Genomic DNA, 16763 nt, shown 5'->3' with positions numbered 1-16763 from the left:
CTTTTTTTAAAGATTTTATTTAGTTATTTGACAGAGAGAGACACAGCGAGAGCTGGAACACAAGCAGGGGGAGTGGGAGAGGGAGAAGCAGGCTTCCCGCTGAGCAGGGAGCCCGATGTGGGGCTCGGTCCCAGGACCCTGGGACCATGACCTGAGCAGAAGGCAGACACTTAACAACTGAGCCACCCAGGCGCCGCAGTTGATGAAAATTTAATAAAGGAACTAGTCTCTGTTTCCAGTCCTTTCCACTCTGGTTTCTGCAACTCTCAGTGACTCACTCAGCCATTACTGAGCACCTACTTAATTGTCTAGTGAGGGAGGCAGAGTCTCAAGTACATAAGTTGTGTCATAAATGCAATAATAAATAGTGTGTCACAAGGAGCACAATGAAAGAAGCAACTGTCAGGAGGGAGGTGTGAATCAAGGAAGGCTTCAAAGAGGGGTGATTGGCTCATGTTCAGTTTTGAAGGTTGTCTTCCAAGACAACAGGGCTACAACACGTACTAAGGCAGAAACGCCTGGAATGCCATGGTGCCTTTAGGAAATTAAATCTAACTCTGCAGGGCTGGAAGGAACATTGAGTGGCTGTGAAGGAATTATGGGAGAGAAGGCTTTAGTTAGATCATGCAGGGCTCCGTGCTCCAAATGGGCTTTGTGTTTTGGAGCTATCATCAGATTTGCATTTTAGAGAGATGACTCTGGCCTCGGTGGAGAGTGGACTGAAAGGGACGAGAATGGAGGCAGAAAAGAGTGAAATCATTGGCGTCTCCTGGCTTATGCTTGGCCAGCGCCGTGCCTCCCCGGGATCGCCCTCCCTGCTCCTCCCCGAGGGCCCCGCGGGCGGCCGGGGAAGCGAGGCGTGGGGTGGCCCTGCCTGGGTGGTCTCCTGCCCCGCCCCCACCCGCGGCGCCGTCGCCTAGCAGCGGATCCGGCCGCGCGGCTCCGGGTAATTTGCGGACCCCTCAGCCAATGGGAGGGCGTCGTCCCGGCCCGCTCCCTTTTTCTGGAGCTAAGGACGCCTCCTCCTCACTGCGTTCTCCACCTCCAGCCGCGCGGGGCGTCGCGGGCCGGTAGCTCTGCCTGCACGCGGGGCCGACTGCGGCACCCCAACGCAGCCGCCGCGGCACGCCGGCACCCCACCCTCACCCACGCCGCGCCTAAGCGGCCCCGCGGAGTCCCGACGCGGGCCTCCGCGGTACCCGGGTACCAGGCCAGCTTATGGAGAATCCCAGATAACGCGGGTTGGGGGCGCCCACGCCCCCCATCCCCGCCGGCATGGCTCGGCCGCCGCCACTCCAGGAGCTGCCCCCTGGCTATACACCCCCAGCTCGAGCCGCATCACCCCAGGTGAGTGGACGGGAAACCAGAGGGAGAAAGACTGGGACCAGGTCTTGAGACCCCCAGGTCTGTCACTCTGGGAGGTGTGATGTCTCTAAAGCGCAGGGTTATAGCCCACCCCTTAAGGGTGTGTGTGCGTCTTTCTGTGTCTTCTCGGCATCTGGCCGGTGAGACTGTGTCTGGGTTTCACCTCTGTCCACCTGAGAACAGATGTGTGCATATGTATCTTATTCTCAGAAAAGTATCCGTGCCTTCCTCCGGTATGTATGGGGGGCGGGCGGGAGAGACAAGGAATAGAGTTAAATATTTTCCATCTTTGGGACTCTGTGTAGGTCCTACCTGTCCTGCATCCAGAAACCAAGAAGCTGGGGCTTGGCAGAGGGTGCACATAAGGAGAAAAGGGGAGGATTTCATGCATTGTTACAGTAATGCCTGGCTGACACTTCTCTTTCCATCCCAGATCCTAGCTGGGAGCCTGAAGGCTCCACTCTGGCTTCGTGCTTACTTCCAGGGGCTGCTCTTCTCTCTGGGCTGTGGGATCCAGAGACACTGTGGCAAAGTGCTGTTCCTGGGCCTGTTGGCCTTTGGAGCCCTGGCACTGGGTCTCCGCGTGGCCATCATTGAGACAGACCTAGAACAGCTCTGGGTGGAAGGTGAGTTGTGGACACTAGTCATAGCTGCTTGGGTATGGTGAGCCCAAGACAAGAACAGGGTGAGGAGCTGGCTACTGAGTTCTAGGGGCTTCGGCCCTGGGTCTGGAGAGGGTACATGCCTGCCAGAGCCTGGGCATCTGGGAGCAGTACTCCCTCCCACACTTGTAAATGGACATGTGCAGATGATGGAGTCCTGTGAATAGGTCTATAGAATAGTTACCTGTGAGCTTGTGTGTCTGTGTGTTTGTTTAGCAATTATTACCAACTTTTTATGTGTGTTTTTTTTACTGCATGGCAGTGTTTGCAAAGGCAACCAAAATCTTTCAGTAGCAAGGAGAGTAAAATATGTGCTGCAATATAACATACAGTAGAATATAGAGCAGAGTATGATTACTTGAGTAAGATAAGGCAGGGAGAGATCACAGCTGATCAGGAGAGTCAAGAAAATTACAACTGGGCTGGGGAAACTGAGTAAATCATCTGGCAGGCCTCCATGGAGAGGTCCCATGCACCTAGAGTCCCGTACACCGAGGCCCCCTGCAACCATTTAGTAGAAAAAAAGTGGCGCAGGGTCTACACTTTGAGGCAACAGCGAGGTCAGATGCAACCAAATCCTCACTTCCTAATGGAAGCATTAGGTAAAAATGATTTCGTATTAATAATTTTGGCATAACCCTCCTTTCCTGGGGGCTGGTTTCATATGCTAGCCCTTCAATAGAGTCAAACTCTCCTCTGTTCTTTCCTGGGAAATTTGCATTGGTGGGTCCCCCCAAACCTCCCCCAGACCTGGCCCACACCCAAAGGCAGGGCCAGGTTAGAATCTCACACCCTTGAGTTATTTCAAATGCTGGCAAGCCCTAGGATGCAGAGCAGATGTTTCTTGGAGCCTGCCTGCCTGCCTGTTGGGCTCCCACACCCCATCCCCACCCTACCCCAGCCCTCTGCAGGCTCACACATCCATACGCACTCTAGGCCAGCCCTGGGGTCCAGAGCAGATGTTTCTCTGTGCCTGCCTGCCTGCCTGCCTGCCCCCAGCCCCAGGACACACATGTGCATACATGCACACACACATACCCCCACCCACACCGCAGCTGCCTGGGTGGTCCCAAATGACTGTTGGATTTCCTGCCACAATAGAAGCTGTCTTCCCCCTCTTCCTCCTTCTTCATTTCCCAGATCTTTCCCATCTAAACATGGCTTGAACCTCCATGTTCCTCATCCTCTCTCCTGCTCTCCAGCACAGGACAGGCTAGATCCCACTGGATCTTTGCTGCTGTTTGTGGATGGGTGATGTAAAAGGGTGGTGGCCTATTCCGAGGCCTTTTTCCTTTCTTTCAGAATACTGCTGTGTCCCGTATCGGCTAGGGCTGGGGTGAGGTAAAAGCAGTGATCCTGACCTGATTTCTTCTCTGTACATCCGTAGTTGAGGCTTCTCCCAGCCATGCCCTAGGCAACGAGGAGCTGATCAAGGCGAAGACTAAAGAGTATTCTCTATTCCTTTCCTGTTTTGCTAATACGGAAAGCAAAGAAAGAAGCAGGACACTGGCAATCAGAGTTCAGGGCCCCCTCCAGCTTTGCCATGGTGAGAGACAAAATGTGACTCGTCCTTCCCGATCAATTGTAAAGCTAAAAGGCTCAGAGATAGATTGATCTCTAAAATAAATAAATAAATAAATAAATAAACAAACCAACCAACCAAAAAAACCCCACAACATTATAGCCCAACTAGTACCTACAGGAACAATGACTGAGATGGCTTGAAATTGGAGCTGTCCCTGAAAACAAGGGACATGTATCTAGAAGGCAGGGTGAAACATATCAATTGATGGAACGACTATCCACTCAAAAACCCAAGGCTGAAACCTTGGGAGTCAGCCTCAGTTCTCCTTGCTTACCTAACTGGTTACTAAACCAGCAAATTCTTCTTTCTTGACTTCTCTCATAACAGACCCCTCCTTTTCACCCTGTGGCCATTGCTCTAGTTGAGGCCTTTCTCAGTCTCTGGTCGTACACTCCTGATTATATCATTTACTATGCTTTTCGCCACATGAAAGAGGAAAAAAGGAAGGGAGGGAGGGAGGGAGGAAGGAAGAACAGGAAATCTGGTAGTAGACAGAGCAGTTCCAGGATGGTTAATTCAGCAACCTAAGGACATCAGCAAGGACCCAGGTTCTTCCTTTCCCCTAAGCCTTCTTCAGCATGTGGGGCTTTTGTCCTCAGGCTTATCACCTCCTTGTCCCAAGTGGCTACTGCAATGGTCCCTTTTTGGAAGTGAGGGAAAATTTACCAGAAGCCCCCCAGCTGACTTCCCATTTGGTCACTTTGGCAAGAACTGTGGAGCTATGCCTAAACCGTTCACTTGGCAAAGGCAGTGGAATTACTGTGATTGACTAATCAAATTTCAGCCCCTGAGGCTGGGGAGGGATCCAGCTTCTCTGAATCACTGGGCCTTTCAGAGGATGGCCAACAAAATCAAAGTCTGTTAGAGAAGTGACCAATCTTCTGCAGGACTCACCTTCTGATCTGTCTCCACACTGCCCTCCTGTGGTGTATCTAAATCTGGCCAAGTCGGTCCCCTGCTTAGAGCCCTTCCACCAGTTTCTACGAGGTTCTGGGCAGTCTCCAGAATCAAGTACAAGCTCCTTAGCAAACATTCTAGGCCCTCCGCAACCTAACTCTTGATTTCTTCTCCAGCATTGTCTCTGCCTCACTCAGCAATGCTGAGCCTTTGACAGTTCCCTACACCTACTTGGTCCAGAATGCCTTTTCCAGACTTCTTCCCTTGGCCAATTCCTATTCATTCACAGCTCAGCTCCAGAATGTATTGTTAGGTGATGAAAAAGTCAGGTCACCTCACTTCTCTGCTCAAAACCTACCATGGCTCCCAATTCACTCAGAGAAGGACTGCATCACTACAATAGCTTACAGGCCCTTACATGTAAAATTTCTGGACCAAAGATTATGAACATTTCTCATTTCCAAATATCATACCAAATTACACTCTGGTGGTAGGTTAGAGTACACTCCTATAAGCCAGCAATGAAGGCCATCATTATTTTTATTTTGGCTAAATTGATAGATGGTAATTTATTGCTGTTTTAATTCATATTACCTATAATATAGGATTATATATATTACCATTGTAGGATTACCTATAACGTGGATTCATTTTCCATGCTGGCTAACAAGTTATAGTCTCCCTTTTGTAAAGGTACAAGTTTTTATTTTATTTTTTATTTTTTAATTTTTTTTTTTAAGATTTTATTTATTTATTTAACAGAGAGAGACAAAGAGAGGGAACACAAGCAGGGGGAGTGGGAGAGGGAGAAGCAGGCTGCCCGCCGAGCAGGGAGCCCAATGCGGGGCTCGATCCCAGAACCCTGGGATCATGACCTGAGCCGAAGGCAGACGCTTAACGACTGAGCCACCCAGGCGCCCCCAAAAGTTTTTAAAAGATGTGTTGATTTTGATGTCTCCTTCCCCTGTTCTCCTCCTTCCTCCCCACTCAGTCTTTTTTGCTCCAGTTCTTTCTCATTTTTCTGTCCCACAATCTCTTTCCCAGCAACCATTTAATAATAATTCCTTATCCGTTCCTACTTTGTGCTGGGCAGTTAAGTACTTTACCTGCATTGATTCTAATTCCACCAAGGTAGGCCCTATCCCCATTTGGCAGATGAGGAAATTGAGGGCAGAGAGACTAAGTCATTTGCCCCAAGCACAGGCTAAATGTCAGAGCCCAAGCTCAAGGCCAGATGTGTCCAGGGCCTCTGGGTTCTCCCTTACACCTGCTGTCTCTCCTTGCCCTCACAGTACATCCCAGTTCATCTGTCCTCATGTCTGTCATCATCACTGTTGTCAGCTGAGGTTTACTTTTTCCTTTGCCTCATTTTTTTCTGAGGATTCTTTATTTTCTTTGATGCTGTATTTTACATTTCCAGTGTTTCTTTCTCTTGCTTTCTTGATAGCTCTTTCTGGGTTCCTTCCTTCTCCTGTGCCTCCCTCCCCTCAGCAAACTCACTTACTATGAGGAGCTTATTTCTGTCCCCTCCTGTCCCTCCTTGTGGCACCTCTGGCCTAAGCCTGGTGAAATAAACACTGCAGTGCAGGCCTGGGGAGGGGTGGGGAGTCAGGGAAGGAAGAAAATGGTGGACGTGCGCAGCATGGTTTAGTAAGACTGTATTTGTGAGGGAGGGCCAGGAATGTGATTTGAATGGGGAGGTGTGAGCATCTGGGTAAATTTGTGTGTGGCAGTGGGGGTTACTAAGGGTGTGCAGCTCTCACGAGTGAGGAGACTATATGGGTTTGAAAAAGAGATTGGGGAGCACGACGATCACAGGTGGGGCTGGAGTCTCACAGAAGGTGTACGTGTGGGCCCCAGGGGTGGCAGGAACCCAGCAGGAAGAGGCCCCGGATGTGTGGCAGCAGAACTGGGCCTAAGACCAGACCAAGTCCAGAAAGCCTCAGCGGTGGTTTGGCCCTTGCCCTTGCCCTCCTCCAAACCCCACTCAGGCCATGTCCCCTCACAGCACCCCTGCCCACCCACCCCCCACAATGCAGGACTGGATGGGTGCCAAGATCAAGGAGCCTGAGGCAGGCCTGGCACTGGGCCTCCCTGTTGCCCGGACAGTGAGATCTGGGGTCTGGAACCCTTTCTTCCCCTTGGCCCACGTTGATGTCACCTCTGCCAGGTGATCCCAGGTACTTCTTACATGAGTAGAAGCAGCATGTTGACAGCATCCCACTGAAGTCTGTCTGATCCCCCCCCCCGCCTGTGCCCCCACAGGGCCCATTATTACCAGACACTGCCATCCCTACCCTCTTGGCATAACAATTTGCAAAAAGATGTATGGCTAGAAAGCACCTGCCTGAGACAGCCTGACCCAGGAACCAGCCCTAGCACTAGACCTGCTCTGTGAGGAGACCCTCCCGTTGGCAGCCTCCCTATTGATCCCTTTTGTCCCTCCTTGTCTTCCTCACCAGAACACAGAGGGGCTGAGTGAGGGCTCCCTTACCGGGATACCTCCGTAACCCCAGCCCTGGCCCAACTCCTACTGACCTCTCATTTTGAAGTAATTTGCCCCACACCGAGCCATCCTGGTTCCTGTTTAAATCTTAGACGACACAAGAATTCCATCCAGCTGAGGTGTCTCTCACTTGCACGCAAAGCTCCAGATTCTAAGCGGAGTGCCAGGAGCTTGGGGAGTCAGCACGACCATCAAGGAAAAAGCAGGGGTTCCTCTCAGAGCACTTCTCCCACTCGTCGTGGGAGGCCTCAGCCGGCGAGGGTCCCACAGCCCCAGAGCTCGGACCCCAGCTTTCTCTCTCTGCTCTGGCAGTGGGCAGCCGGGTGAGCCAGGAGTTACATTACACCAAGGAGAAGCTGGGGGACGAGGCTGCATACACCTCCCAGATGTTGATACAGACCCCACTCCAGGAAGGGGAGAATGTCCTCACACCTGAGGCACTTGGCCTCCACCTCCAGGCAGCCCTCACCGCCAGTAAAGTGCAAGTATCACTCTATGGAAAGTGAGTCTGGCTGAGTCCCCGAGCAGCTGGGAGTGAGGCGCGCTGTGGCAGGGCTGGCGTGGGAATCCGCCTCTTCTGCTGATCCCTTGCGCCCTGGCCATTTCAGGTCCTGGGATTTGAACAAAATCTGCTACAAGTCAGGAATTCCCCTAATTGAAAATGGAATGATTGAGCGGGTGAGTGTCCTGAGCTGTTCTTTGAGACTGGGCCGAGGGAGAACTTTTTCTGCAAGTAGGGGGGCGCCCTGAGAGACGGGGAGGTTAAAAGTTGGGAGGTGGGGGGTTACCGAGGACGTCCTACAGAGACTGTGGAGAAAGGAGCCCAGGGACAGGACTGATGTGGCCTGGGCTGTCCCTGGCAGATGATTGAGAAGCTGTTTCCGTGCGTGATCCTCACCCCCCTCGACTGCTTCTGGGAGGGAGCCAAACTCCAAGGGGGCTCCGCCTACTTGCCGTGAGTGCCCCACAGCCACTCCCGGGCCCTGCTTCAGCTAGGCCGGGACGCCCGCCCAGAAGAGAGGGTGGGCATAAAGAGGATGATCAAAACCTTACTGAGGGCCTAAGCCACCTGTTAGGCCAGGGCCAGAGCACAGGATGCCCCACAGCTCTCTCCACATCCCCCTTCTCCTGGCCTCTGAAGGAAAGGCAGACTTGTCTTATTTAGACAAAACAGAACAAAGAGAAAAAAAGATCCCCAGAAAGCGACTTTGCCCAAGAGAGTTAACTAGGTATGAGCTAAGCTGTTGCACAGGCCAGAAAGAAAAGCTGTTAGAGGCAGGTGTCCACGTGGTTATGTATTAGAACCAAAGGTGGATGGCTTGGGCAGGGACTGGGTGGGGCTCTTCCGGCCTTTTCCATGTATTAAGAACTGTCCATCCTCATGTCCATCTCAGTGCAGCCACCTGGCAGACTGGTGTAGCCTGGGAGTTCTGGGAAGCTCAGCATTGCAGACCCTTCATACAGAGGGATGAATGAGCAGCTAGGAGGAGGGTGGGGTACAGCAGGGGTCCCCAGCAGCATTTTGGAGGGTGGGAATTGATCCTTTACCCTCACCAACCACGGGCTCTCCCCTCAGCGGCCGTCCTGACATCCAGTGGACCAACCTGGATCCAGAGCAGCTGCTGGAGGAACTGGGCCCCTTTGCCTCCCTCGAGGGCTTCCGGGAGCTGCTAGACAAGGCACAGGTGGGCCAGGCCTATGTGGGGCGGCCCTGTCTTCACCCTGACGATCTCCACTGCCCGCCTAGTGCCCCTAACCATCACGGCAAGCAGGTGGGTGCCAGCCAGGTTTGCTGGCCAGGTTTGCCAGGGAAAGGCTGTTTTCCTTCTCTTTCCCCTCCTCATGTGTTCCTCTATTCTGGGAGAGAGCAAATTGTGCTCTGTGCTCTGCCTCCCATTTCCTGGACATTGTTACCCTGCCCCCATTCTGCTAGATGCCTAGACTCTTCCCTTCCCATTCAGTTTTCCTAAGGAACCCTCACGTGGTATATGAATCCCTTTGTACTTTTCTAAGCCCAGGAACGCTGGACTTCATCCAAGCAGACTTGTACAGAGAAACTGAGGACAAATGAGCTAAGCACAAGTATCATATCTAGTTTCCTGAGTGTCTCTGTGGCCCTGTGAAGTGAACCTTTTTCCAAAACCCACCAAAGTTACTCCAGCTCTTCCCAGAAGCCTATTTCCAGGCCTCTGCTTCCGCTTGTGGCCTCCTCTCTGCAGGACAAGAGCTGTTCACTTTCAGAGTAGGCGAGAGGCTCTGGAGAATAGTTATGTCCACATCAGGCTACAGAGCCCCACGGCAGGCGTGGCTCCTGGAGGTACCATCCCAGGGGCCCCCAGTTACCCACAGCCAGGGCCTCTCCTGTCCCCCTCCAGGCTCCCAATGTGGCTCAGGAGCTGAGTGGGGGCTGCCACGGCTTCTCCCACAAGTTTATGCACTGGCAGGAGGAATTGCTGCTGGGGGGCATCTCCAGAGACCCCCGAGGACAGCTGCTGAGGTAAGGCCTCCCTGGGGGCTGGCAAGGGGGCCCCAGGCATGGGAATCCGCGCTCTGATTCCAGGCGGCTCCAGCAACCCCCGCCCCCGCCCCGTGCAGCCCCCGTTGGGAGCTCCGGCCCGCTCTGACCCCCAGCTCTCCCCTACCCGCCGCCAGGGCGGAGGCCCTGCAGAGCACCTTCCTGCTGATGAGTCCACGCCAGCTGTATGAGCACTTCCGAGGCGACTACCAGACGCATGACATCGGCTGGAGCGAGGAGCGGGCCGGCACAGTGCTGCAAGCCTGGCAGCGGCGCTTTGTGCAGGTCCGGGCGGAGCTGGGCAGGGGCGGTGCCCTGAGGCCGCCCCCTCCTGCCCCTCACATCCACCCCGTCTCTCCAGCTGGCTCAGGAGGCCCTGCCTCAGAATTCATCGCAGCAGATCCACGCCTTTTCCTCCACCACGCTGGATGACATCCTGCACGCCTTCTCTGAAGTCAGTGCTGCCCGCGTGGCGGGAGGCTATCTGCTCATGGTGGGTCCTGCTCCCGGCGCCCTGCCCCGCCGCCGCCCGGTGCCCCCCGGGAACTGCCGTGCGAGCCTGTGCCCTCTCTCCCCACAGCTAGCCTATGCCTGTGTGACAATGCTGCGCTGGGACTGTGCCCAGTCCCAGGGTGCGGTGGGCCTTGCAGGGGTGCTGCTGGTAGCCCTGGCAGTGGCCTCGGGCCTTGGGCTCTGCGCCCTGCTTGGCATCGCCTTCAATGCCGCCACTACCCAGGTACACCAGGACTCCAGGGCAGACTCGGGGCCCACGGTCCAGGCGACTCGGTTCCTCCACCTACCCCCCCGTGCCCCTCCAGGTGCTGCCCTTCCTGGCACTGGGCATCGGTGTGGATGACATATTCCTGCTGGCACATGCCTTCACAGAGGCCCCCCCTGGCACCCCTCTCCAGGTGAGGCCTCATCCTCCAGCCTGGGCTCGTCTGAAGCAGCTCATCATAGAGCCTCTTGGTCAGGGCGCCCGGGGGGCTCAGTGGGCTAAGTGTCCAACTCTTGATTTCGGCTGAGGTTTTGATCTCAGGGTCCTGGGATCGAGCCCCGTGTTGGGCTCTGCTCTCAGCGGGGAGCCTGCTTGAGATTCTCTCCCTCTGCGCGATCCCCCTGCTCATGCTCGCCCACGCTTTCTCACTCTCTCTCAAATAAATAAATAAATGTTTAAAAAAAAAAAAGAGCCTCTTGGCTTAGGGGACCTTAGGCTGGTAACCTGTCTGTGCCTCAGTTTCTCATCTGTAGCAGGGTGACGATAGTGCTTGTGTCGTGAGGGTGTGGTGAGGATCGGTGCTAACTCCGGCTGAATGCTTGCAACAGTGTGCGTGACGTGTGTGAGCTACTCCGTAAGTGTGAGCTGCCGTGTGGTTACTGTCGCCCCTCTGCCATCTCAAGCTCCCAAGCCTCCCCTCCGCTCTACCTTGGGGACCCACGGCTCCTCCCCTGTCCTGACAGGAGCGCACAGGTGAGTGTCTGCAGCGCACGGGGACCAGCGTGGCGCTCACATCCATCAACCACATGGTGGCCTTCTTCATGGCCGCCCTCGTTCCCATCCCTGCACTGCGGGCCTTCTCCTTGCAGGTGAGGCCTCAGCAAAGGGCCCCGTCGCCCGGTGGGGGCAGCCTGAAGCCGGGGGCCTGCTTCACCCAGCCTTTGCATCCCCCCGTCCTTCCCCCAGGCAGCCATAGTGGTCGGCTGCAACTTCGCAGCCGTGATGCTTGTCTTCCCGGCGGTCCTCAGCCTGGACCTGCGCCGGCGCCACTGCCAACGCCTTGACGTGCTCTGCTGCTTCTCTAGGTACTGTCCCTGCGTCCCCACCCCCGGCCCGCCAGCCCTCACCTCCGGGGCCCCGCCCCGTCCCCTCACCGGCACCCTCACAGACCTGTCATCCGCGCTCTCTGCCTCTTCCAGGCCCTGCTCTGCTCGGGTGATTCAGATTCTGCCCCGGGAGCTAGGGGATGGGACAGGGCCAGTGGGCATTGCCCACCTGACGGCCACAGTTCAAGCCTTCGCCCACTGCGAAGCCAGCAGCCCGCATGTTGTCACCATCCTGCCCCCCCGGGCCCGCTTGGTGCCCCCACCTTCCGACCCACTGGACTCTGAGCTCTTCAGCCCAGGAGGGTCCACACGGGACCTCCTAAGCCAAGAGGAGGGGACCAGGCAAAAGGCAACCTGCAGCTCCCTGCCCTGTGCCCGCTGGAGTCTTGCCCATTTCGCCCGCTATCAGTTCGCACCCTGGCTGCTCCAGGCGCACAGCAAGGTGAGGCCCCAGGCCTGGAGAAGTGGGGGGGAGCCAGGGCAGAGGCTTAGGTGTGTCTGGGCCCCCAGAAGGGCAGAGGGCCGAGCCCGCCACCTGAGCGCGCGGGGCGGGGGTGGGGGGGCATCCCTGGGCCTCCAGCTTGGTTGCCGTTTCCCACAGGCCATGGTGCTGGTGCTCTTTGGGGCTCTTCTGGGCCTGAGCCTCTACGGAGCCACGCTGGTGCAGGACGGGCTGGCCCTGACGGATGTGGTGCCTCGGGGCACCAAGGAGCATGCCTTCCTGAGCGCCCAGCTCAGGTACTTCTCCCTGTACGAGGTGGCCCTGGTGACACAGGGTGGCTTTGACTACGCCCACTCCCAACGCGCCCTCTTTGATCTGCACCAGCGCTTCAGTTCTCTCAAGGCCGTGCTGCCCCCCCCTGCCACCCAGGCGCCCCGCACCTGGCTGCACTATTACCGGAACTGGCTACAGGGTGAGAGGCAAGGCAGTTGGCAGGGAGGGCTGCCGCAGGCCCGAGCCCCTGGGGCCACAGGCTAATGCACACTCCCTCGTTCTCCCCTAGGGATCCAGGCTGCCTTTGACCAGGACTGGGCTTCCGGGCGCATCAGCCACCACTCGTGCCGCAACGGCTCGGAGGATGGGGCGCTGGCCTACAAGCTGCTCATCCAGACCGGGGATGCCCAAGAGCCTCTGGATTTCAGCCAGGTTGGAAGCGGGGCTGGAAGGGTCGGGATGCAGGGAGGGCCTCTAGGCCTCGTGGGCCCAGACCTTCAGCCCTCTCTGCCTCTGCAGCTGACCACAAGGAAGCTGGTAGATAAGGAGGGGCTGATTCCACCCGAGCTCTTCTACGTGGGGCTGACCATGTGGGTAAGCAGTGACCCGCTGGGCCTGGCGGCCTCACAGGCCAACTTCTACCCCCCACCTCCCGAGTGGCTACATGACAAGTATGACACCACCGGGGAGAACCTTCGCAGTGAGTCCCGAGGGGGTGGGGCGGGGGCCGGCGGGGGGAGCCCAGCAAGAGCCTCAGCCTGGGCCCACACAGGCCCTACCCTAAGGCCCTGCCCACTGCTCTCCGTGCTCACTGGCCACCCCCCCTTCCCTGCTACCCCTTAACCTCCACAGTCCCAGCAGCCCAGCCCCTGGAATTTGCCCAGTTCCCCTTCCTACTGCATGGCCTCCAGAAGACCGCAGACTTCGTGGAGGCCATCGAGGGGGCCCGGGCAGCGTGCGCCGAGGCAGGCCGGGCCGGGGTGCGTGCCTACCCCACCGGCTCCCCCTTCCTCTTCTGGGAGCAATATCTGGGCCTGCGGCGCTACTTCCTGCTGGCTATCTGCATCCTGCTGGTATGCACTTTCCTCGTCTGTGCCCTGCTGCTGCTCAACCCCTGGACGGCCGGCCTCATAGTGAGTCCTCGCAGGGATGAGGCGAGAGAGACCCATGGCTCCCCGACCCTGCCCCACCCTGCCCATCGTCCCTTCTCCCAGGAGCCCTGGGTGAGCCCTGCCTTCCCCAGGTACTGGTCCTGGCGATGATGACTGTGGAGCTCTTTGGCATCATGGGTTTCCTGGGCATCAAACTGAGTGCCATCCCCGTGGTGATCCTTGTGGCCTCTGTAGGCATTGGTGTTGAGTTCACGGTCCACGTGGCTCTGGTGAGCACAGGCACTGGGGGAGGGGTGGACCAGCTGATTCAGTATTCAACAAATATTTATTAAGCACCTACTATGTGCTAGGTACTATTTAAGAACTGGTTTCGAGTCCCTGTTCAGGCACACCCCCCCAAAAAAAGAATTGGGGATATAGGGGCGCCTGGCTAGCTCATTTGGTAGAGCATGTGACTCTTGATCTCAGGGACATGAGTTGGAGCCCCACGCTGGGTATAGAGATTACTTAAATAAATAAACTTAAAAAAAAAGAATTGGGTGCAATAGCAATACAGACAGGCTTTACCTTCAAGGAGATTATATCCTATAGTGTAGAGATAAACAATAAACATATAAATAAATAAATAAGCAGCCATTTCAGCGGAGAGGAGGGGACAAAGGCCTGACCGAAATGGGGACAGAATGGAAGGTGAGAAAATGGGAACCAGTAGTTTTTTGGATGGTTTTACTGTGAAGGGATCAGAGAAACAGGATGGTAGCCAGATGGCAACGTGAGTAAAGGAGGGATTCTTCCGAGACAGAGCCTCGGCCTCTCCCAAAGCTCTGGGTTCTCTGGCCGAGGAGGAGTGGGAGCTGGGAGCACCGACACAAGGCTGGCTAGACCCCACAAACAGCTCCCTTCCTTTTCCCCCCATAATAGCCCTGTCCTTCTGATTACAAGAACGATATACACTCCCTGGAGGGGGGCAAAGTCAGCATGTGGAGAAGTACAAAGAAAGAATTAGAAATCCTCTGAAATCCCATCCGAACAAGTAACTGTGACCACTTTCGTGTCCATCCTGCTGGACTTCTGGACCGGGATCAGCAAACTTTTTCTGTAGAGAGCCAGACAGCAAATATCTTAGGCGTGGCAGGCCAGAGTCCCCGCGGGCTCCTGCCATGGTAACACTGAAGCAGCCACAGACAATAATATGTCCATGGATGGATGCGTATGGCTGCGTGTCACCTAAACTTTATTTACAAAAACGGGTGACGGGCTTTGTTTGCCAACTATTCTAGACTTCTGGGTCTCACCGGATACGTATCCAGTGTTACCTAAATAGACTCATGCATACTTCCTGGACAGTTCCCAGCTCAGTCTACCTGGCCCGGGAGCCCTAGGGACAGATGAGAAGTTGGGGGCCTGGCTGGCCAAGGAGCAGCTACAGGGCCTCTCTGCCCCCACAGGGCTTCCTGACCACCCAGGGTAGCCGGAACCTGCGGGCTGCCTGTGCCCTAGAGTGCACATTTGCTCCAGTGACCGATGGGGCCGTCTCCACATTGCTGGGTCTGCTCATGCTTGCTGGGTCCAACTTTGACTTCATCATAAGGTAGGGGAGGGCTGGGGCGGGGAGGTGCAGCCTGCCTGCGCTGGCCACAGGGGCTGCCCGGGCTGACCACCTGCCCCCCACACAGGTACTTTTTCGTGGTGCTAACAGTGCTCACGCTCCTGGGCCTCCTCCATGGGCTCGTGCTGCTGCCCGTGCTGCTGTCCCTCCTGGGCCCCCCACCAGAGGTGACCATACCCTCCCCCCTGCTCCCAGCCCAGGGGATGGCGTGGGACAGGCGAGGGAAGAGTCAGAGCCAGAAAAAATATCTCCTCAGTGGCCAAAAGACAGGACTCAACTCACAAGGACCCTCCCTATGAGATCAGCTGAGGGTGGTAGCCTCTCCCTTGGCCCCAACACCATGTCCCTGCCCCTCAGCTTTCCTGGCTTCTTTATGGGACCCACCTTGGCGTTTAGGACCCACAGCAAGGTGCAGGGTTTGTCCTAGGCCTTAACGTCCTGTCCCTTGTCAGCTCTGGATCCTTCTGGAAGCCAACAAGGGCAACAGCTTCCCAACGATCATGGTGACACACGAGTGAGCTGCTGAAGGGGACTAAGGTCCCGGGACCCCTGGGCTCACTGGGACTGGTGTCTTCCCCCAGGTGGTACAGATGTACAAGGAGAGCCCAGAGGTCCTCAGCCCCCCAGCTCCACAGGAAGGAGGGCTCAGGTGGGGGTTGTCCCCCACCCTGCCCCAGAGCTTTGCCAGAGTGACTACCTCCGTGACGGTGGCCCTCCACCCACCCCCACTGCCTGGTGCCTACATCCATCCAGCCTCCGATGAGCCCCCTTGGTCCCCTGTTGCCACACCAGCTGCCAGCGCCCCTAGCAGCCTCAGTTCTAGGGGACCATGTCCAGCCACTGGGTGAAAGAGTGCCTGAAGCCTGGAGACCCTGCTTGGGCCACGTGAAGTCACTGGGAAGCAATGGGTGGGTTATTGACTGCAGGACGGACTCCCGGAGAGCCTGGCTGCCACTGTCCGCCTGCATGCCGTCCCCTGCCTTAGCCGTCCCAGACCTCCCTGCTGCCATTCGAGACCACCAGCCTCTGGGCTCAGAGCATCTCGCACGCCGGGTTCTGTGTGCCTGGGCCTGTCCGGGTGCGGGGAGAAGCCAGCAATTCGGGCTGCGGTTGGCCCTCCCCCCCCCCGCGCCCCGCGCCACCCCCCCTTGCTACTGGCCCCTAGCAGACCAAGACGGAGGAGCCCTCTAGCACCCTTTGTGAGGCCTGGCCCCCCATGCTTGGTAACTCCTGAGTAGGCTGTCTGCATCTCTGTCCACATCCTACCACATAAATTATTTATATGAAGATGTTTATTTTTGTAGTTTGTATAGATGTTAGCTACGCTGAAAGTTCTATTTTTAAAGAGTGAAATATATTCTATATGAACTCATCTCAATTGACTTTGGTGCTTTTCTTTTGAACAAACGGGAGTTTGAGAGTAAAGAGATGTCCTAGTCTAAGTTCCTGGGGCTGCTCTAGTAGCACCTGGGAAAGGCCCCATTTTTGTCACGTAATTTGGGTCTATTTACTCACCTGGCAAGTGAAGATGATGTTCAGCAAACATGTTGATCATATAGTTGGTAAGAGGACCTGGGTTAAGTGCTTAGTATATGAAATGATACAAATGTTTTTGTTGTCAAACTCTACTGTGTGGCTTTCAGAGCTATCATAATCCAGCCCTGCACACCTCTCCAGCTCATTGCCCACCCTTCTGTTTCAGCAGCATGGGGGGCATGGGTGGAGGGCCAGAGCCAGGCAACAGGTAGAAGGTGAGGAGGAAGCAGATAGGGAAAGCAGCCAGCTGAAGCAGAGATGGAAATAGCAGGGTCTGGGGAGATATTTTAGGAGATTTATGTCTAGACCAACCTAAGGCAAGAGGCCTCTGCAAGTCAGCTGTCTGGTGCCCCAGAGGCATCTCTGGCCAGACAGCCAGGGGATGGATGAGTGCGGGAACTGTTCAGAAATTGAGATTGTGCTAGCAGCCAATGAGG

The 16763-nt window shown here is 55.9% G+C and overlaps 1 protein-coding gene across 11 annotated transcripts; it reads left to right on the top strand.

Moving 5' to 3' along the window:
• The first annotated feature begins 1019 nt into the window (after nucleotides 1-1019).
• PTCH2 (patched 2) lies at nucleotides 1020-16162 on the top strand. 11 transcript variants are annotated; one of them, XM_031022854.2, is made up of 22 exons: nucleotides 1020-1347; nucleotides 1850-1991; nucleotides 7328-7517; nucleotides 7624-7693; nucleotides 7879-7970; nucleotides 8592-8787; nucleotides 9391-9512; nucleotides 9668-9815; nucleotides 9892-10023; nucleotides 10111-10266; nucleotides 10349-10441; nucleotides 10992-11117; nucleotides 11215-11333; nucleotides 11448-11796; nucleotides 11956-12268; nucleotides 12359-12501; nucleotides 12589-12769; nucleotides 12922-13202; nucleotides 13313-13450; nucleotides 14630-14772; nucleotides 14858-14957; nucleotides 15372-16162. In XM_031022854.2, exons 1-22 carry the CDS (start codon nucleotides 1276-1278, stop codon nucleotides 15636-15638), a joined length of 3573 nt encoding a protein of 1190 aa, XP_030878714.2. In that variant the 5' UTR covers nucleotides 1020-1275; the 3' UTR covers nucleotides 15639-16162. The 11 variants fall into 11 exon arrangements, 9 of the variants coding, with proteins under 9 accessions (XP_030878714.2, XP_006729052.2, XP_081674454.1 ...); XM_006728989.3 differs by having other exon boundaries at nucleotides 1799-1991; XM_031022851.2 differs by lacking the exon at nucleotides 1020-1347 and having other exon boundaries at nucleotides 1368-1991; nucleotides 7328-7496.
• Nucleotides 16163-16763: the final 601 nt, after the last annotated feature.

Source organism: Leptonychotes weddellii, chromosome 4 (genome assembly GCF_054177405.1).
Source record: "Leptonychotes weddellii isolate Sample4059 chromosome 4, ASM5417740v2, whole genome shotgun sequence".
NCBI classification, from domain to species: domain Eukaryota; kingdom Metazoa; phylum Chordata; class Mammalia; order Carnivora; family Phocidae; genus Leptonychotes; species Leptonychotes weddellii.
The sequence above is the reverse complement of the archived record's forward strand: the minus strand, read 5'-3'. Positions and strand labels throughout refer to the sequence as shown.